Raw genomic sequence first — 21,603 nt, 5'->3', positions numbered from 1 at the left:
AAAAATAAATCCTACTATTCTTTGCTCAAGTAAAATCTAACATATTTAGATTAAAACTGAGGTACTGGAAAGACAAGAAAAGCAAAAGTAGAAGAAACAACATATTTCAAAAGCAGCTGTTCCATCATTAACACCGTTGTTAATGAACAGTTTTACCTCTAGCAAAGGCATTTCCTCTGCAATAATGGGATCTAAACGCCGATCTGGTCCATATTTAATAGATGTCTTCTCTTCCTTTGTGTTATTTAGGCGAGGTCCTTGGATTTCCAAATCTTGTCGGCCTCGAACTGATGTTCCATTAGGAATATATTTTCCTGAAAACAAAACAAACACATAGGATCCTGAAGTACAATAAATAAATAACTAACTACTCTTATCTCATTTCTTAAAGATAGTCAGGGCTCTTTTTCTAGCAGGAGCAACTCTGCAAATTAGGCAATGCCCCCTGATGTAGCCAATCCTCCTGAAGCTTATAGTAGACCCAGTACTAAGAGCCCTCTAAGCTCTTGGAGGATTGGCTACATCAGGGGGCGTGGCCTAATAGGCAGAGGAGCCCCTGCTAGAAAAAGGGCCCTGAAGATACCAATAAGATATATAATGAGTATGATGAAATTGTTACTTGAAGAATTAAAGTAATAATCCAAACTTACAAGACTGGTTTTGTAAAGTTTATGAAATTATTTTGCTGCTATATATAATGCCTGTCTAAATTGCCTGGGAAAAAAATCATTCTCTGATATATAAGAGTATGGGTCTAATTGCAAGAGTATGGGTCTAATTGCAAGACTTAGTTTCAACTTTTTTTCTCTTAGCTTGTGGCATTGTAATATGGAAGTTGAGGCTGGACCACATATCCTCATGTAATATAGTTTGATGTGATCTGGAGGGGGGATGGGGGGGGAGGGGTGGGCTCCCTCTTGGGTATCCTGCCCCCCCAGGGAAAGTGTATGTGCAATACATAGCCTCTCCTTTCCCGGTGCAGTGAACGCCGCGTGGTCACTGTCCGGCATTGGCAACTGCAATGATAACGGGCGCCTCCTGCTAGAATTCTGCATGGAGCACCAGCTCACCATCACCAACACTATCTTTCAGCAGAAGAACAGCCTGAAGACAACCTGGATGCACCCACGGTCCAAGCACTGGCACCTTATCGACTACATTCTGGTGCGCCAGAGAGACCTTCGAGATGTCTTACACACCCGAGTAATGCCCAGTGCGGAATGTCATACCGATCATCGTCTTGTACGCTGCAATCTCCGTCTTCACTTTAAACCCACACCCAGGAGAGGAGGTATCCCTCGGAGGAAGCTTCAGGTTGGCAGCCTTCAGTCAGCCGAAGTTAAAGCTGCCTTCCAGGCAAAACTCCAGTCAAGAATTGAGGACCCCAGTTGCCCCACAGACCCTTCTCCAGAAGCACTCTGGGAACACCTAAAAACTACCATCCTGTTGATCTCTGAAGAAGTCCTCGGGTTCTCCACAAGGAAGAACAAGGACTGGTTTGACGAGAACAATCAAGAGATCTAAGAATTACTAGCAAAAAAGAGATCTGCCTACCAAGCACATCTTGCTCAGCCCTCCTGTCCCGGGAAAAAAGCAATCTTTCGTGCTGCATGTAGCAACCTCCAGAGCAAGCTTCGAGACATTCAGAACGAGTGGTGGACCAAGCTTGCAGAGAGAACCCAGCTGTGTGCAGACACTGGTGATTTAAGAGGGTTCTACGAAGCCCTGAAGGCAGTATATGGCCCATCATATCAGGCTCAGAGTCCCTTGCGTAGTGCAGACGGCCAAGTGCTCCTCACAGACAAGGCATCCATACTGAACCGGTGGTCGGAGTATTTTCAGGTTCTCTTCAGTGCCAACCGCGTAGTTCAAGATTCAGCAATCCACCTCACCCCACTTCAACCAGTGAAAACAGAGTTGGATGAGATCCCCACCCTAGAAGAGACTGTTAAAGCCATCAAGCAACTGAAAAGTGGAAAGGCAGCGGGAGTTGATGGAATCCCACCAGAGATCTGGAAGCATGGGGGCACAGTACTACATAGCACACTTCACAAAGTACTCGTCACCTGCTGGGAACAAGGCAAACTACCACAGGACTTTCGCGATGCAATCATCATCACTCTAGACAAGAACAAAGGGGAAAAGTCAGACTGCTCCAACTACCGGGGGATAACCCTGCTCTCCATCGCAGGCAAAATCCTTGCCAGAATACTCCTGAACAGACTGGTGGCCACCATTGCAGAAGAACTCCTCCCAGAGAGCCAGTGCGGCTTCAGAGCTAACAGGAGCACCACCGACATGGTATTTGTTCTCAGGCAGCTCCAAGAGAAATGCAGGGAACAGAACAAGGGTCTATATGTGACTTTTGTCGACCTTACCAAAGCTTTCGATACCGTTAGCAGGAAAGGCCTGTGGCAAATCTTGGAACGTTTAGGATGTCCCCCAAGGTTCCTCAGCATGATCATCCAGCTACATGAAGACCAGCGAGGCCAAGTCAGACACTGCAACGACCTCTCGGAGCCCTTCCCAATAGGCACAGGTGTAAAGCAAGGCTGCGTTCTCGCTCCAACTCTCTTTACAATCTTCTTTAGCATGATGCTTCAAAGAGCCGCAGTAGATCTAGATGATGACGATGGTGTCTACATCCGCTATCGCACCGATGGCAGCCTGTTCAACCTGAGGCGACTAAAGGCTCACTCCAAGACAATGGAAAAACTTATCCGAGAGCTACTGTTTGCTGATGATGCTCCACTCGTCTCCCACTCGGTATCAGCTCTGCAGCATATGACGTCCTGCTTTGCAGAGACTGCCAAGCTATTCGGCCTAGAAGTTAGTCTGAAGAAGACAGAAGTTCTCCACCAGCCTGCACCCCAGGAAGATTATCACCCTCCCTGCATCACTGTGGGTGAATCAGTTCTGAAGACAGTCCAGCAGTTCAGCTACCTGGGGTGCATCATCTCCTCAGATGCCAAGATCGACAAGGAGATTGACAACAGGCTGGCAAAGACAAACCGTGCATTTGGCCGACTGCACAAAAGAGTGTGGAGCAACAAGCATCTGAAAAAAGGCACAAAGATCAATGTTTACAAAGCGGTTGTGATGACAACCCTCATCTACGGCTCCGAATCGTGGGTTTTATACCGTCATCACCTGCGACTCCTTGAGCGCTTTCATCAGTGCTGCCTTCGCACCATCCTTAACATCCACTGGAGTGACTTTGTGACCAACACTGAAGTCCTCAAGAGGGCGGAGGTTACAAGCATCGAGGCACTGCTGTTGAAGATGCAGCTGCGCTGGGCAGGGCATATTTCTAGGATGGAAAACCACCGCCTTCCCAAGATTGCTCTGTATGGCGAACTTTCCACCGGCCATCAAAATAGAGGGGCACCAAAGAAGAGGTACAAGGACTCCTTGAAGAAATCTCTTGGCACCTGTCGCATCAACCATCACCAGTGGTCTGACCTAGCCTCAGATCGCAAAGCATGGAGGCACACCATCCACCAGGCTGTCTCTTCCTTTGAGAACGCACGCATAGCTGGACTTGAGGACAAAAGGAGATTGAGGAAGAATCGCACTGCTAAAGCACCAACCCCAAATCAGACTTTTCCCTGCAGCCACTGTGGCCGGATCTGCCTGTCCCGCATTGGTCTTGTCAGCCACCAGCGAGCCTGCAGCAGACGTGGACTACTGCACCCTTCTTAAATCTTCGTTTGTGAAGTCAAGCCGAGAGAGAGACCAAGAATTTGCAATACGATCGCAAAGCATGGAGGCACACCATCCACCAGGCTGTCTCTTCCTTTGAGAATGCACGCATAGCTGGTCTTGAGGACAAAAGGAGATTGAGGAAGAATTGCACTGCTACAGCACCAACCCCAAATCAGACTTTTCCCTGCAGCCACTGTGGCCGGATCTGCCTGTCCCGCATTGGTCTTGTCAGCCACCAGCGAGCCTGCAGCAGACGTGGACTACTGCACCCTTCTTAAATCTTCGTTCGCGAAGTCAAGCCGAGAGATCTGGGGACACTTTTATTTATTTACTTCTAGCCTGTTTTTCTCCTGAAGGTCTCAAGACAGGTTACAAACTAGATAAAACTAAACAACTATATATAATTACACCACCACTGCTAAAAACATTCAAATAGACTCAATCAAAGACCAGCAAAAACCAAAACAGAAATCAAAGACCAGCAAAAACCAAAACAGAAAATGGTTTTCTTAAATAATTTCACTTTATAAGCCCCAGAAGATTAGCAGCAAGGGAGCAACATTATCCAGGAATTCTTTCCACCAAATGAAAGCCAACACTGAAAATATTCTAATGTGAGCATTTTCATCTGCCTATATATGCAATTCTCCTGGTTTTGCCAATGCGAGTTTTGCAAAAAGAATAAATGGAGAAGTGGTTTTGAAGACCCCAGAGAATGAGTCCCAACAGAATGAAGGCCTCTATTCTACAATTCCCAGTATGCCTCCATCACCACCTCTGATCCTTCCCTCCCTCGCAGCTACATGGCCCTCTCTTCCAAAACCATGTTGCCTTCATTTTTCTGCATTTTCTCCCCTCTACTTGTCCTTATAGGGTTTTGAGGCCACCCCATAATGCCAAGCATGCAGCACTTTATTTGTTCATCTCAGTAGCAATGCCTGTGGAAGAGCAGACATCACTTTTATTTTGCAAGTTTTTCTAAAAAGCAAACCTTTGCAGGAGCAGTCTTGTGTGTAGGAAACTTCTGTCTTTTGCTAAGTGGCTCCACTGTGCAGATTTTTTAAAAATATGCATTCTAGAGCTAAACACAGGAGAGGACATTTCATTCTTCTCTCTCCTGTGAGGTCTGGTATGATACACTTCACCAACAGCCATGTGATAGAGGGCTGGAGCTTGGAGCATAAAACTAGCCAATTGCCTTCTGTTGGATGGTGAATAGTGATATGGGAGGCTTACTCCTTTTGGGTGCTTCCACCTCTAATGATCACCAGCATAGAGTGTGTTGGCCTGTCATGGGATGTGGGGGAGAGGTTGGCTATCTGGCTGGTGTACAGACCGGCACCAGCCAATGCCTTACCATCCCTGATGGAGGCCATAGCAGGCTGGGTGTTGGAATACCCACAGCTTTTAGTCCTGGGTGATTTCAACGTCCATGCCGATGACGCAGACTCCATGAAGGCGACGGACCTAGTGTCATCCAAGGAGACACTAGGGCTCTCCCAATATGATACAACTACTACCCACCAGGCAGGGCACATGCTGGATTTCATCTTTGCAGCGAGAGTTACGGTGGACCGGATCACTGCCATGGCAGTGCCATGGTTGGACCACTATGTCCTGAGGGCCCATATGGTTGTCTCACCACAACCCTGTTTAGGCAGCGAGCATATTTTGGCTCGCCCTCGGAGCCAGATGAACCCTATGCGGTTCCAGATGGTTCTGCAAGATCCTCGGCCCCTTGGTGACTCAGTAGATGATCTAGCGGAGATGTGGCACCAACAACTCTCTGCAGCCATCAATGAGATTGGTCTCCAGCAACTCTCCACAGTCATCAACAAGATTGTCACCATTCACAGCTCGCACCATGGTATATCCCGGAACTGTGGCTGATGAAACAGCAGCTGAGAGAAGTGATGGTGGCATACTAACAATGAAGTGACAAGAACATCTTATAGGCTGTTTATGAAGACCTATGAGATGGCAGTCAAGGCTTCAAAGAAAGCTTACCTTACAGCCCAGATTGTGTCTGTGAACTGTTGCCTGGCCCAATTGCTTAGTACTATTTGGACACTTACAAATTTGCCATAGAGCAAACCAAATGATAGGGAATTGGAAATTGGCTGTGAGGCTTTCGCAGGTCTTTTCGCAGATAAGGTCCTGTCACTCCGCCGTGACCTCCCCGCCAATTTTGATACAGTAAGTGAACTCGAGGCCTTGAGCACGTCTTCTGTTTCAACTCTGGGCTAATTCACTCCACTCAGTCTGAGGGAAGTTGACAAAGTCCTCTGTTCTATGTGCCCTACTACATGTTGCCTGGACCCATGTCCAGCCTGGCTGATTCGTGCTTGCCGGACGGAATTACTGGTCCCATTACAAGAGACAATCAACAGGTCCCTGATGGAAAGGACCTTTCTCATACCCCTCAAAGAGGTGGTGGTTTGGCCACTCCTTAAAAAACCATCTTTGGACTTGGCTGAATTGGCCAACTATTGGCCCATGTTGAACTTGCCCTTATGGGGCAAAGTTATTGAGAGGGCAGTGGCAGCAAAATGACAGCGTTTTTTGAATGACACTTCCGCGTTAGACCCATTTCAATCTGCCTTCCATCCAGGCCACGGGACAGAGATGGTGCTGGCCATCTTAACAGATGATCTCCTAGACAACTGGATCGAGGCGGTTCAGCGGTGCTGTTGTTATCAGACCTGTCGGCTACTTTTGATACAGTCGACCACCAGCTGCTGTCGCACCATCTTGCCGACATGGGGATTCAGGGGTTCGCCCTTCAATGGCTTACCTCTTTTCTCCAAGGTTGGGGACAAAGGGAGACCATAAGGGACCAATTGTCCTAGAGACACCCACTTGTGTGTGGTGTGCCTCAGGGGGCAGTTCTTTAACATCTATATACGCCCCCTTGCCCAGATTGGAGATATAGGCTGGGATGTCATCAGTATGCGGATGAAACCCAAATCTATCTATTGATGGGGGGCCAGGCCAACTGCATCCCAGAAAATCTGGACCTGGCCTTGCAAGCCGTAGTGAAATGGCTCAGGCAGAGTCGACTGAAATTGAACCCAGCGAAGACGGAGGTTCTGTGTCTAAGCCAAGGTGGCCTAAGAAGAGAGTTCCCTTTGCTGACCTTTGATGGGGTGCCTTTAGCACCAGCTTCTAGGGTCAAGAGCTTAGGGGTGCTCCTGGAGTCCTCACTGACCATGGAGGCCCAGGTAGCAGCCACTGCCAAATCCACATTTTATCACCTTAGGCGGATAAGACAGTTGGTTCCATACCTGGAGTGCAGCAACTTAGCAACAGTAATCCACATGACAGTCACCCCCAGAATAGACTACTGTAACGCCCTCTACATGGGGCTGCCCTTGACATGAACTCAAAAGTTGTAACTGGTGCAAAACACTGCAGCCAGGTTGTTATTGGAGCTACCTTTACGGGAGCACATTCAACCTGCGCTGGAGACGTTGAACTGGTTGCCTGTGGCATTCTGGGCTTGCTTCAAGGTGCTGGTTATGACCTTTAAAGCCCTATATGGCCTGGGACCTGTTTACCTCCGGAACCGCCTTTCTCCATATGAGCCCCACCCACAAAATCTCTTGATGATCCCTGAGCCAAAAGATGCCAACTGTCCACCACCAGAGCAAGAGCTTTTTCAGTGGCAATCCCTACCCTCTGGAATGCTCTCCCTGAAAACATCAGGGCCCTGCAGGACTTGCCGCAATTCCCCAGACAGAAATGTTTAAACAGGCTTTTAACATCTAATGGAGGTGACCAGTACCTCACTACCCCACAGCACTGATACTCTACCTCAACCCAAACAGAAATGTAATGTGCTAAACAACATCTAACACCATAGCAAAGAGCACAAATCAAGAACTAATAATAATGCCATATAGGGATTAGAATTGTATATGTTTGAGATGTTTTAAGGATTTTATTCTGATTTTATTGTAATGACTTAATTCTACATTATTTTAATTGCTGTTAGCTGCCCTGAGCATGCCAGGGGAGGGTGGGATATGAGTAATAAAATAAATAAGATACATAAATGCGATGCAGTTTGCAGTGTCACCCTCAGAATAATGCAAATACCCATAAGAAGTGTGCAATAAACTGCAAGAATGTGACGAGGAGGAGATTGGATTTATACCCCACCCTTCACTCAAGAGTCTCAGAGCAGCTTTCACTCTCCTTCCCTTCCTCTCCCCACAACAGACACCCAGTGAGATAGGTGAGGCTGCGAGAACTCTGACAGAAAGAAACTGCTCTTGAGAGGAACGGCTCTGTAAGAACTTGTGACTGACTCAAGGTCACATCAGCAGGTGCATGCGGAGAAGTGGGGAATTAAGCCCGGTTCTCCCAGGTAAGAGTCCACACACTTCAACACTACACCAACTGAATGTAAGCCACATTCAGCATTACTAACGCCTGGATTTGACATTTATGGCCCTCTTTTTTGTCCCACAGGCAGCTGTTGCTCCTCCCTGCATGGAAGGTAGATCGATTCAAATAGTCTTTCCCCAGAGATTAATAGATCTACTGGTTTCCATGAGACTCTAGGACAGGGGTGTCAAATTCATTTGTTATGAAGGCTGGATTTGACATAAATTAGACCTTGTCAGGCCGGGCCATGTGTGTCATAAAATGTAATGCCAGCTATCACAGAAATAATCTTTATAAAGGGCACAGACAAACACAATTAAATTTTTTAAAACTTAAAATAAAACATGCTTAAAACATTAGCATGTTTGCAGTTATTTTGTTTAACCGTCTTTGATAACTGACACCTCGCGCTCTGAATTATTGCTTCAAAAACTGGAGACATTGTCTGAGCTGTAGCAATCTTGAGTATGCTGTTCAAGTGTGCATCTGTAAATTGCAAACCTACTTTTGATTTACTGACATTCATTACAGAAATCTCATGGTCAATACTGTAATCCTAAGACCCAGAAGAAAATATGAAATGACTGGGCATTGTGAGCTTTTGTACATAAGATGCTTCATATGCTGGTCAAGAACACCTGAAGGCACTATGACACAGATTGAGGGGTATGTGTTTGTCTACAAAACTATAGTCTACCCTATAAGGCAATGCAAGAACAGAGAAACAGCCATGTACAATGGGCAGTGTCCACCTACTATCTGGGAAGTCTAAGTTCAGAATCCCCAGTCAATCAAAGGAAATAAAAGGGAAATGTGAAAGAAAAACAAACGGATAAACTTGGTCTGGACATACACCCTCACAGCCTAATCTTGGCTTGTTGTTATTCCTCTTCTAAATTGTTCGCATGCTTTCCTGCTAAGAAAGCCTGAATCATGAAGGCCCCTGGCATAACAAGCCAACAACTCTTTCTCTCTCTCTAGCAAGGCAACAAACTCATAACTTGAATAAAACGTTGCTGCCTTAAAAATGCTTTCTTTGTATCTCTTCCATGCAATCAACAGAGGAAACTGGGCAAAGGAAACTCTCCCTCTTTCCTTCTCTCCCCAGGGTACAAGAAGGGGGAGGAGTCTCAGCCAACAAAAGGAAGAAAGGTTTGGCTCAGTAGCTCTGCATTGTGATTGAGAGAGCCCTGACATCCCAGACTATCTTAATCACACAGCAGAGCTAAAGAGCCAAGCTTCTCCAGTGGTTGAGACCCCTCCTCCCTCCTCCTGGACAGGAATCTGCTGATGCAGTGGTGGCAGAGAAGAAAGTCTTCTTTGCTATCATCACCGTCACCTCATAGGCTTGTAAATGGGCTTTATGATGTACTCTGTCTGATTCATAATGAGTCTTCTGCCAGTGTCACTCTAGTCATCTTCCAGTCTGCTTCAAGTCACCCAGCTCTCTGGTAAACTAAGGAACTGGAGGCCTCACAGAGTGTGGAAGAGGATTGACTGGACACTGCCCATTTGTCCTAGATGGAGTGGAACTGGCTTTTCCAGAACAAGTTAAGAGCATGTAGAGTGCTCATGGACTCTGCTTTGCTGTTTGAAAACCAAGTTGGCATGGTGGCTAGGAGCACCTTCTATCAGCTGCATCTGGTTCACAAACTTTCTTATTATTTAGACTCATCTGATCTGGCCACGATGATCTACGCTTCTGTAACCTCATGGCTGGATTGTTGCAACATGCTCTACATGGGGCTGTCCTTGAAGACAACCCAGAAACTACAATTGGTCCAGAATGCAGCAGCTCAAACGCTGTCAGAGGCTAGCCATAAAGAACATATCCCATTTTGAAACAGCTCCATTGGCTGCCATTTTGTTTCAGAGTTCAATGCTGATTACAATCCTTAAAGTCCTTTGTGTCCTAGGACCAACATATTTAAAGCACCACCTCCTTCCATACATCCCTATGCACAATCATCAGACAGTAAACTGCAGGCTATCCCACCACTCAAGGTGGCCCATCTAGCATTGACTAGAACCCAGGCCTCTTCCATCATAGCTCTGCATCTATGGAATGGGCTCCCTGAAGAGGTAAAAGAAGCCCCCCTCTTCAGGAGACACTGCAAGGCCTACCTGTTTGTTAGGGCATTTGAGGAGGTTTGAACAGAACACCTCTTTTCAGGTAAGGGGACTAGGGGCTTATTATTTTGGTTTTGGTTTTAGCTGCAGATGTTTTAATTATTATTAGAACAAAGTTTGAGTCCAGTAGCAGTTTTAAGACCAACAAAGTTTTATTCAAGGTGTGAGCTTTTGTGTGCACGCACACTTCGTCAGACTTTGCACATGAAAGCTCACACCTTAAATAAAATTTCGCTACTGGGCTCAAACTTTGTTCTACTGCTTCAGAACAACATGGCTACTCATCTGGATTTAATTATTGTAAACCATCTTGAACTGAGAGGAAAGGTAGGATATAAATGTGGGATACAATAAATTAAAAATAAATAAAATAAATTCAACAGTTTAGGTATCAGTATCTTGCCCTTTGCAGTTCATGTTGTGCTAAACACACCACAGCCTTACCTGCTTGCAGTCCAACCGAAGTGTCTATTCCATCTAGCACTGTAGTACCCTGAATAGTGCCAAGATTGTAAACGACTCCCAGAATGTGTAGCTCCCCTGTTTGATGGGGAAAGAGCTTTAGTCTTGCCTGTGGAGATATGTCAAATTTTGTTGTTGCTAGTATACAGATCACTTATTTTCAATAGCAAACAGCCACATTTACTGCTATTAAAAGCTCATCTCCGAAATTACATCTATTTTGATAAATGTATGGTTTCTACAAGGGTGCTTAAAATTAATGGCAATATTCAGCACACAAGGCACTCCAAAGGGATCTGTTGAGGCTGGGTGAGTGGGCATCAACGTGGCAGATGAGGTTCAATGTGGCCAAGTGCAAAGTAATGCACATTGGGGCCAAAAATCCCAGCTACAAATACAAGTTAATGGAGTGTGAACTGGCAGAGACTGACCAAGAGAGAGATCTTGGGGTTGTGGTAGATAACTCACTGAAAATGTCAAGACAGTGTGTGGTTGCAATAAAAAAAGCCAACGCCATGCTGGGAATTATTAGGAAGGGAATTGAAAACAAATCAGCCAGTATCATAATGCCCCTGTATAAATCGATGGTGCGGTCTCATTTGGAATACTGCGTACAGTTTTGGTCACCTCACCTCAAAAAGGATATTATAGCACTGGAAAAAGTCCAGAAAAGGGCAACTAGAATGATTAAAGGTTTGGAACACTTTCCCTATGAAGAAAGGTTAAAACGCTTGGGGCTCTTTAGCTTGGAGAAATGTCAACTGCGGGGTGACATGATAGAAGTTTACAAGATTATGCATGGAATGAAGAAAGTAGAGAAAGAAGTACTTTTCTCCCTTTCTCACAATACAAGAACTCGTGGGCATTCAATGAAATTGCTGAGCAGTCAGGTTAGAACAGATAAAAGGAAGTACTTCTTCACCCAAAGGGTGATTAACATGTGGAATTCACTGCCACAGGAGGTGGTGGCAGCTACAAGCATAGCCAGCTTCAAGAGGGGATTGAATAAAAATATGGAGCAGAGGTCCATCAATGGCTATTAGCCACAATATATTATTGGAACTGTCTGGGGCAGTGATGCTCTGTATTCTTGGTGCTTGGGGGGGGGGGGGTGCAAAGTGAAGGGCTTCTTCACCCACTTGTGAACCTTCTGATGGCACTTGGGTTGGGGTTTTTTGCCACTGCAAGACACAGAGTGTTGGACAGGATGGGCCATTGGCCTGATCCAACATGGCTTCTCTTATGTCAGTTTAGACACAACATTAAATCATAGTTATGCTGCTCTGCCATCTAAAAGCATGTGTCTCGGCCACATAAAGAAAAGTAATGGTAAGTTTAACAGCAGTACAACAATTAATCACTTCCTGTTACAAATTGCAAGAAACACCTCCTATAAATGACCAGATTTTCAAAATGTGGAAACCCTAATTTGGCTAAATCAACATAACAACTTAAATGTCTTGACAAAGATGTTAAACGCAATTAGATAAATAGATCAAAAAATGGTCAGTGTTTGTAGTGGCATGGAATGATGTTAAAGAATTAAACTTTATACTTTTGTTTTGTGATAAGCATGAAATTTTCACTTTTGTAAAAATAAAACATCCAAAACTTATTCCAACTGTGGCTAGTTTGTGAAACCAGGAATGAGTCCACGGATGCTCAATGAATCCTGGCTTGTCTCACCAATTTCTAATCACAGTACTATAGATCTTTTCCTCACTTCCACAGCAAAGATCCAGCTGATATCAAGCTGCTTCATGGTGGCCAATAGAGGACAAAGCTTTCACATAGTGTAGGCTACTAAGATAGCTAATGTTCTATTGGCGGTGCTCCTCACCCTTATTATAAATGGAAGGAGTGTGCTGCATTGCCAAGTCTTTAAGAGGGTGGAAGTAGAGATAAGAGACTAATGCCAAGCAGATAAAAAACTGAGGGCAGGGAAAGCAGCCCACTAAAGAGAGACAGCTGAAGGCAAATTCAGTGTCATTTTTAAGCTGCTTTTGCCAGGAGACTGCCAAAATAATAAAAAGAGTACTAAATTATATTAAAATTAAGCACTGAATATCTCTTCAGAAACCTAACTTTCACAGTTACATCTAGCCAATTATCTTATCAGTATGGATACATTTCACGTTGTTACCTACCATTTTTGTTTCTTCACTGTTAATCAAAAATTCTGATATTACTTCAGCTCCAATCATATCTTTTCCACATGCTATCTAAAAAGAAAAAATAACCTGAAAAACATTTCCAGTAAATACATCTCTGTTTATCAAAGCTAAACAGTTGCTAGTAATATCCTTCACAACACTGCATTTTACTTTTAAGCTAGTCATCCCTAAAAAAAACCCCTGGATTTGGTTGGAAGGCATGCACATTCTATTAAGTATTAAGGAAATCTAATCATAAAGGCATATTATACTCATCTATTGTTCAATAGTAAGACCAAAGTAATATTTTATCACTAAAATGTATAAAATATTGCTATAGGATATTTTTAATTACTTACTAATTCCTTTGTTTCCCCATTGTTATTTGAACTGAAATCCTTTGGTTGAAATTTCCAAAGTAGTGATAAATCAGCTAACAAAAGTGGAACTTTCAGTGGATTTCTAAAAGCTACTTCCACAGTTATTGGTTCTGTGACAAAGAAAAGTCATTATATACATACAAGCAGACCATTTTTACAAGATGTGAGGAAAAAGTCAAGTCATTCACAACTGAACTTTATAACTGCAGCTATATTACATACAGCAACTTTAATTCAGCAATGTTAAGTTTAAACTACAGACTGCCTTTCCAAATGTGTATTCAAATATTACCTTCAACTACACCAAGCGGAAACCTAGAATTATCCGAATATTTGTTCAGACAGTACTGTGTTGGCTGGAAATTTGACAGTACGACGCTTTTGTTAGCTACAGCTACAACTTGTTCTTCAAGCTCTTTCCACTGTTGTGAATATTCAGAATCATATTCTTGGTCAAGGCTTATGTGTGTTGCTGCCTGTTTTTCACCTAGTTGTGAATATATAAGACAACAAAATCACTTACAGAATGCCAAACAGAAGCAGGTTCAGTTTCTATATCCTTGTTTATTCATGTCTAAATTAAAATTAATAATAATAACTTAAATTAGAACATGATGCAATTTTCTCTGATCATCTATTTTGTATATTCCCATTTCAGGAGAGGCTATGGCATGATTTAGGCATTACAGCATCACAAATCATGAACTAACAAGTTGGGAGATACTGAAGCTCTCACATTTCTGTATTTTCACATCCACGGCAACCTAATTATGTACTTTTGTGGCAAGTGGCAAACTCCTCGTACTGGGATTCCAAGCTCTGCCTCAGTCCTGGTTTGCAAGGAAGGTGTGAACCATAATCCACAGATTCAGACATCATACCAAGAAGAGGACACAGCCAGCAAGATATATTAATATAGCGAGAGACGTATCCTGCTGCTATATCTGAACAAAGACTATATTACTGGCCGAAAGGGAGTAGAAGGAACTTCAGAAACGGCAGGGGCTTAAGCCAGAGAACTAACAGGTCACTGAGAACAAGTAGATAACTAGAGGAGCTAATTTCACATATTTGGACTTGACAAAAGTTTAATGGTCAGGATCCAAAGAGCCTGAACACATGTGCACAGGTTTGTGTGTATGTATAATTTGGCCTTCCAGTGACAGTCCCATCCATGTGTCTCATCAGGTACTGCTTCAGAAAATGCTATACCTTTGAGGATATTCTGTGAAAACAAATGAGGTGAAAACCGTACATGACACTGTGCATCCTGGTCAACAATAAATTTTAAAAATAAAATCAATATATCAACCGTTTTTAAAAAATCAGGAAGATTCTAAAGAGCTTCATACAAAAACTTGACAAAAAAAGTGTCTGAAGAGATTAAGATTTATATTCAAACACCTTTCAGCAACTATGCCTGATGGAAATGTGAATCCTTGTGACTTTAATTTTTTGCCTTAACATAAGCATTTGCACATCCTCGCTCACACACCCATATGCATTCAATTAAAACATTTATGGAATGCACCAGGGAAAATGGGAGATCTTCAGAAAGAAAAAACACAACTGGTTTCTGAGACTGCAGAACAGCAAAGTTTTAAATATTCTGCTTGCAGAATTAGCAATGTGCCTAGGTGAATAAGAGGTATAGATACAATAGCAAAAACTGATAGAAAATGTTCATCTGATAACTGATAAACAGGCATAGAACAATAGTGCAGAAAAGAGAAAATAAGTTCAAATTTTTGCACTCTTTTAATGATGTACAACATGGTACATAATAAAACCAAATGTCGAGTGTTAAAAGAAAAAAAGTTCACAGTAGGAAAGTGCTGGTTGTGTCCATGCTTTGCAAAATGAAGAGTAGCAGACTGGATGAGAAAAACTTTTGGTGCAGAGATTGCTTAAAGATGCTTCCAAATACATACAATCCCAAAGCTTTTTGCAAGTTAACAGATGGCCCGACATCTTCATATCATAAAAGAAATGCAGTTAGTTCTTGCAGCAATAAGCTGCTTCTAAACCAATCACTAAGAGCCTAAACGTATTTACTGAGAAGAAAAACCCACTGTATTCAATAGGCCTTACTTTCTGGTAAGTATGCACAGGATATCAGCATAAGAGGATCAGCACACTCAATAAGGATCATAGCAGCCTATAGCAACCAAGTCTACTTAAATAAACTTCAGTTCCCTCATACAGTTTGAAGTTGGCAGAAAAGGACACTCAGTTTTACAAAAAAAAATTCAAATAAACAGAATTTTAGGTGAAATGAGATAGGCAGAAGAACTTGGAGAGCTCCTTAAGATCTACTGACAAAGAAAGTTGGTCTAAGTCACCCATTTATCAGCTGTACAGCCAGGAGGGCACTCCCTTGGCAGCGTTCTATTGAACCCTAGCTGCTATATGGCATGGGGGGATATTTGTGGGGCTCCAAACTTCTCTGCACAAATCTGTGCAGAAAATAAAGTAGGTAGCAGTACACACACACACACACACACAGTAAGAGTAAAGTAAAAACCCAGACACCCTTTCTTGGAGAATTTTCTGTTCACTTCCTGTGTTGTAGCTACCATTACTGAAGCAATTCACATTAAAAACCACACTGACCATAGCAACCCAAGGAGTTCCCAACAATACTCTGCTTTCCTTATGCCATGTTCATTAGCAAGGTCTTAGAACTGCTTAAATTTACTTAGGAAAAAAGGAAAAGTTCTGAAATATAGTTCAGTTCTATCCACTTTGATCAACACAGAACTATGTTTATTACATGCTATTTTAATTAACTGATTATCTTTTTTTTAAAAAATCTAAATATATGCTAACCTTCAGCTGGCCGTCTGTCGTGTCCAAAGAAAACTCGTGTTGCAGAGCTATTAATGTAGGGTAAAGGAAGCTGTGGTAATGGTTCATCAGGTGACAGCTGACTTACATTCTGGAGTAAAGAAAGGAAAAGACAGCTTAAGAATAAAAATTTGGCAAATGAAAACTGCAAATGGCATTGAATGACTTAAAAACTTATGCAGCATAGGGAGCAGAAATATAAGAACTTCGATGAACTACTGAGGTTCTTTTATGAAGAAATGCAGAGAAGTATACACTATACACATTTCAAAGTAACACATAATGACATTTGCACATAGCATTGATAAGCCTATTCCTTGGAGAGCTCCTTGAGATCTACTGAAAAAGAAACCGGGCTGTATCAACAGAAGTATAATGTCCAGATCGCATGAAGTGATAATATCACTTTACTCTGCTCTGGTTAGACCTCACCTAGAGTATTGTGTTCAGTTTTCGGCATCATCATTTAAGAAGAGTATTGACAAGATGGAACATGTCCAGGGGAGGGTAATGAAGACTGTAAGGGGTCTGAAGATCAAGTCCTTTGAGGAAAGGTTGAGGGAGCTGGGTATGTTTAGCCTGGAGAGGACACAACTCAGAAGTGATATGATTGCCATCTTCAAGTACCTGAAAGGCAGTCATATAGAGGATGGTGAAAAATTGCTTTCTGTTGCCCCCAATGGTCAGACCAGACCCAACGGGTTGAAACCAAATCAAAAGTTTCTGGCTAAACATTAGAAAGAACTTCCTGATAGAGCGGTTCCTTGGTGGAATAGGCTTCCTTAGAAGATGATGAGCCCTCCTTCTTTGGAAGTTTTTAAACAGAGGCTAGGTGGCCATTTGACAGCTATCCTGATTCTGTGAATTAGGCAGATAATGAGGAGGGCAGTAAGTGTTACACCAGTGCTTAGTTCTCATGGCGCTTTCTTACCTGCTTAGGGAAATGCTGATTGCCACTATGCGGTCAGACTCTCCAGGCCAATTAGGCAAGGGATCCTGGAGGTTTTTGCTATCTTCTGGGCATGGAGCAGGGTCACTGAGGACGTATGTGAGTTTGGGATGTATCTGTGAAGTTCCTGCATTGTGCAAGGGGTTGGACTAGATGACCTTGGAGATCCCTTCCAACTCTTAAGATTTTATGATTTCAAGTGCCATTGGAGTTTCCCACTGCAGACATCAAAATATTTTGAGCTGCACTTGAATAAGCATTCACAACAAATAGTGCAACTAATACTATAGCATTCTAGTACTCATAAAGGTAGGGCAATTTATGCTGCCTAGGATTCAAAGACTTGATTACAGTATGTTCATTAAAAAGTTAGCTCACAAGCTAAAATTCTAGAGAGGATAAACTGGCATCTTACCCTATAAACAAAAAGATATTCCCGGAGAAAGGCTCCTTGCTGAGCAGCAGTTTGCTTGCTATCATTGATCAAAATGTGCCTGAAAGCCGATACAGCATTCTCAAGTTGTCGAAGTGTAAAAGACTGGCGACCAATAGTGAAGTTTATATGATCCTCTGCAAGTGACCATCCCTTTCCTTTATAAACTTGCATGGCTTGGCAGTAACATCGCAAAGCATGTTTCTTCTGTAAAATAAATTCAAACATACTATCACAGACCATTCCACATGCAACTGTCGTTAAAGCTTTAGATTAAAATTCCAATACAAAACACAAAAAGATCTTATGTGCTAAAATCACTAACAAAGAGTGAAGTGGCTGGCTGAGTGGATAACAAAGACCACGCTGTGGCACCACCCAAAAGCAATCTACACAGGGGATTTTCGAAGTATGCATAATGTGTTAAAAAAAAATCTAAAAATACTCATCTGATGAGAGTTACAGAAGTGCTAGAATGTTAAGAGCAACTGAAAAAATGTGATAGGTAAGGGAAAGAAATCAGCTAATCACTTTTGACAGCTAGAGAATCCTGAAGGGGAAGATTAGGGAATAGGCTTTCCATGCTGCTACTTCCGTTGTAGACAGACAGCTTCTAAGACGTAGTTGAAATTACTGATGGGGGATGCCAGAAGAAAATAACACTATAACAACTTTAAAACTTGGGGGGGGGGGGGGTTGATGTTGCTTTAAATGTTTACAATATGAACTAGTTGCTATTTCAATAAATTTAACTTTGCTCTAATATGCTAAAACTAGAATATGGCATAATTTATGCAACTACAGAGGCAGCTCATCTGTTACAGCAGAAGAGCAAAGAAAGAGTTTTCCGCCAAGTTACACACTAACAGTTCAAATGAAGAATAAGTTTAGTGTGCATTTGATAGGATCAATTCCACAAAAACTGATGTTTTAGTGAATCTGTTATGTCTTCTTGAGCTACAACATTCCTTTTCTTGTATTTCTATAATGATTAACGATTTTTAAAGTCAATTTTAAACTGTGAATATAACACTGAAATACACCCTGGATAATCACCCTATGACTGGGATGTAGGTTTAACCTACTACTGAATTTGGCTAGACTTGCTGTAAAACACTAAATGCAATTTTATTTATTCTTCAAGGCATCAATACACCTTAGTCCTGATTCACTTCACTAACCAGGACCAAGCTATCAAGTCATTTTAGGAGTTTCCCCCTCTTTCCCTAATTGAGTCGAGTATTTAAGCTGTGCCTTCCATGCTGCATAAAATATGTCAATCCCACAACTAGAATAGTGTTCAAGTTCTGAAAAATCCATGAAAAATAAACACAACACTTTTTTAAAAAAAAAAAAATTAAATCAAGCCAAGATTTATGATGTAGCAATCAAATTACAGAACTGGTACCACTGAACATACATGCATACAGCAAAGATCTAGACACAAATCATGTCCACTGATCATACTATGTGAGTGAACTGTCAGTTCTATAATTGCTCCCCCCCACCCCACCTCAGGCAGGCAAACAGACCAGGCCAAATGGAAAATTACAGTTTGGGTCCCCCCCCCCCCACCAAGAACAATCAAAACTTACCTGTCCTGCTTTACTATACCGGTGGCCAGCCAGTATCATATGAAAGGCAAATTTTCTAACCATAGGACTTTTCATATTTATAAAGCAATGTGCAGCTTGCTCCAACAACAGTGCACTCCGAAGATCTGAATCCTATTGAAAACAATGAGGGGGGAAAAGACCCAATAAACCAGCAATGAAGGACAGTAATAGGCACAATCCTAAAAATATAAGAGAATGCTCTAAAGTCTACAACTATGGAAGTATCCCAGTCACTAATGTCATGAAAACATGGTTTCTCTAGAAGTCTTCACCAGTTTGAACATCCAGCTTCTGCTATAAGAATTTACAGTGGACCTACCACCATGGTCAAACCTAATATATAACCTAGCATTGGTTTCCAATCAGAACTATAGAAATTATTTAAATGATTTTTTTTGGGGGGGGGGGGGCAGATTTGCATCAAATCACAATTCACTTATGGCGACCTTGTAGGTTTTTGCAGCAAGAGACATTCAGAGGTAGTTTGCCATTGCCTGCCCCCTTTCAGGTGTCACTCTATAAAAAAATGATAAAGGGAAGGAAAGTCACTTTATTTGAATTGTTCTAAGAAGAAGAATTGCAGATTTAGACCCCGCCCTTCTCCCTGAATCAGAGACTCAGAGCGGCTTACAATCTCCTATATCTTCTCCCCCTATCTTCAGCCGCCCTGAGCCATTTTTATGGGAAGGGCGGGATACAAATCATAGAATGAATAAATAAATAAATAAATAAATAAATAAATAAATAAATAAATAAATAAAAATACAACAGACACCCTGTGAGGTGGGTGGGGCTGAGAGGACTCTCACAGCAGCTGCCCTTTCAAGGACAACCTCTGCCAGAACTATGGCTAACCCAAGGCCATTCCAGCAGGTGCAAGTGGAGGAGTGGGGAATCAAACCCAGTTCTCCCAGATAAGAGTCCACGTACTTAACCACTACACCAAACTGGCTCTCCCACACCAAACTCCAAGTTATAATGTGGATTAATAAAGGATGTATACTATATCTAGGGTAGCCAGGATCATTGAAAATGCTGATGGGGGGATGTTCCAGGAGCTGGAAGCATTGTCATGCAACACACCTACATCCCCAGAAGTGACATTGTGCATTGTGCCCACGCCACCCAGAAGTGACCTATGCACGCTAGTGCTGTTTGCGACAGAACTCTATGCTAAAATCAGCCTCAAACCATATTTTGCCCCAAACCCAAAGCGTCGCCCCCTTCTGCATGATGTAGGCACATCACATTTATTTCCAGTGACATTGCTACTTGGGAGGGGGGAGTTCTTCCCCGTGGGCAAGAGCCCGCAAAACAGGAGAATCCCCTGCCCCCAACTGGCAAAAGTACATTCACACAGGAAACCATCGCAGATGAATTAAACAACACAAATTGGTGAAAAAGTCTTAAAGACCACTTAAATCCTTTACAAACCAAATTCTAATATATTCATAGAACACATCGAAAGAGCATATTATACTTCTCATATATTACATACATATATTATTTATATCATTGCATTTAGAACATAAACCTTATCAAAGTTCTTAAAGTTACAGTCCCATGCACTTGCAATTAGTGTGTCTTGCAGTCACAATTTAAATATTCAGCACAAAATCCAGTTGCCAACTTTTCTTCTCTGATGGGTGATGTTATCAGGTGGCACTTGTAGACTGTAAAGTAGCTGTATTTCTTTCAAAAAAATAGGTGGCAACATGAATTCTAGGTTGACTTTATGTCAACCAGCAATTTGTGTTGCTTAAGCACAAATTTCCTGTGTGTATGTACATTTCCCTATTGGAAACATGTCTATTTTCAACGAGTTATTTTCATTTAGTGATGCAGATAAGGCTACTGTTTTAGCCACTACGTCACCAATTATGGAGGTTGGAAGTAGCAACAGTAATGAGGAATGGAGTTAGCTTACTGTTTTCTCTCAAAAAGAGAGAGAACTATAGTGCTATGATGGGTGACTGAGAGCTGTGTAAAGCCGGAGTAAGGAATTAAAGAAGCACTGGTTCCGATTTTAGTTGTGGCCAAAAAGGATTACAGAAACATGAAGTCAACCTAGGATTCATGTTGCCGCCTATTTTTTGAGAGAAATGAAGAAAAGTTGGCAACTGGATTTTGTGCTGGATATTTAAATCGTGGAGTGATGACTGCAGAACACACTAATTGCAAGTGCATGGGACTGTAACTTTAAGAACTTTATAAGGGTTTATGTTCTAAATGCAATGATATGAGTAATGTCTGCAATATATAGAAGCATAATATGCTCTTTTGATGTGCTCTATAAATATAATAGAATTTGGTTTGTAAAGGATTTAAGTGGTCTTTAAGACTTTTTCACCAGCAATTTGTGTTGTTTAACCTAACTGGGGAATGGCCAACCTTAAATGGAAAATGCTTGTAGAATCAATGTAAAACTGATTCAAAGCTAAAAATGACAAAAAAACCCAACCTCCCAAAGATATTTCTGTTCCACCTGTGATTAGGCAATGCAAAGGGCAATAATGTTCTTTCTGGGCTTCGTTTACCA

At 42.3% G+C, this 21,603-nt stretch overlaps 1 protein-coding gene across 8 annotated transcripts in view; it reads right to left on the bottom strand.

The window, feature by feature from the left end:
• The window catches only part of TRAPPC8 (trafficking protein particle complex subunit 8), a 105,992-nt gene that overhangs the window by 31,881 nt on the left and 52,508 nt on the right, over positions 1–21,603 (bottom strand). For 5 of the 8 annotated variants that reach the window (XM_060243850.1, XM_060243849.1, XM_060243851.1 and 2 more), the window contains 8 exons: positions 19,044–19,175; positions 17,431–17,655; positions 16,049–16,157; positions 13,512–13,706; positions 13,199–13,329; positions 12,834–12,908; positions 10,669–10,795; positions 157–314 (listed from right to left, as the gene is read on the bottom strand). In XM_060243850.1, coding sequence (XP_060099833.1) covers positions 157–314; positions 10,669–10,795; positions 12,834–12,908; positions 13,199–13,329; positions 13,512–13,706; positions 16,049–16,157; positions 17,431–17,655; positions 19,044–19,175 — 1,152 coding nt within the window. Of the gene's footprint in view, positions 1–156; positions 315–10,668; positions 10,796–12,833; positions 12,909–13,194; positions 13,330–13,511; positions 13,707–16,048; positions 16,158–17,430; positions 17,656–19,043; positions 19,176–21,603 lie in introns of all 8 variants that reach the window. The other 3 variants (XM_060243848.1, XM_060243854.1, XM_060243855.1) reach the window with 1 other exon arrangement.

The sequence above is a fragment of the Heteronotia binoei genome, chromosome 7 (genome assembly GCF_032191835.1).
Source record: "Heteronotia binoei isolate CCM8104 ecotype False Entrance Well chromosome 7, APGP_CSIRO_Hbin_v1, whole genome shotgun sequence".
Taxonomy (NCBI): domain Eukaryota; kingdom Metazoa; phylum Chordata; class Lepidosauria; order Squamata; family Gekkonidae; genus Heteronotia; species Heteronotia binoei.
The sequence above is the reverse complement of the archived record's forward strand: the minus strand, read 5'-3'. Positions and strand labels throughout refer to the sequence as shown.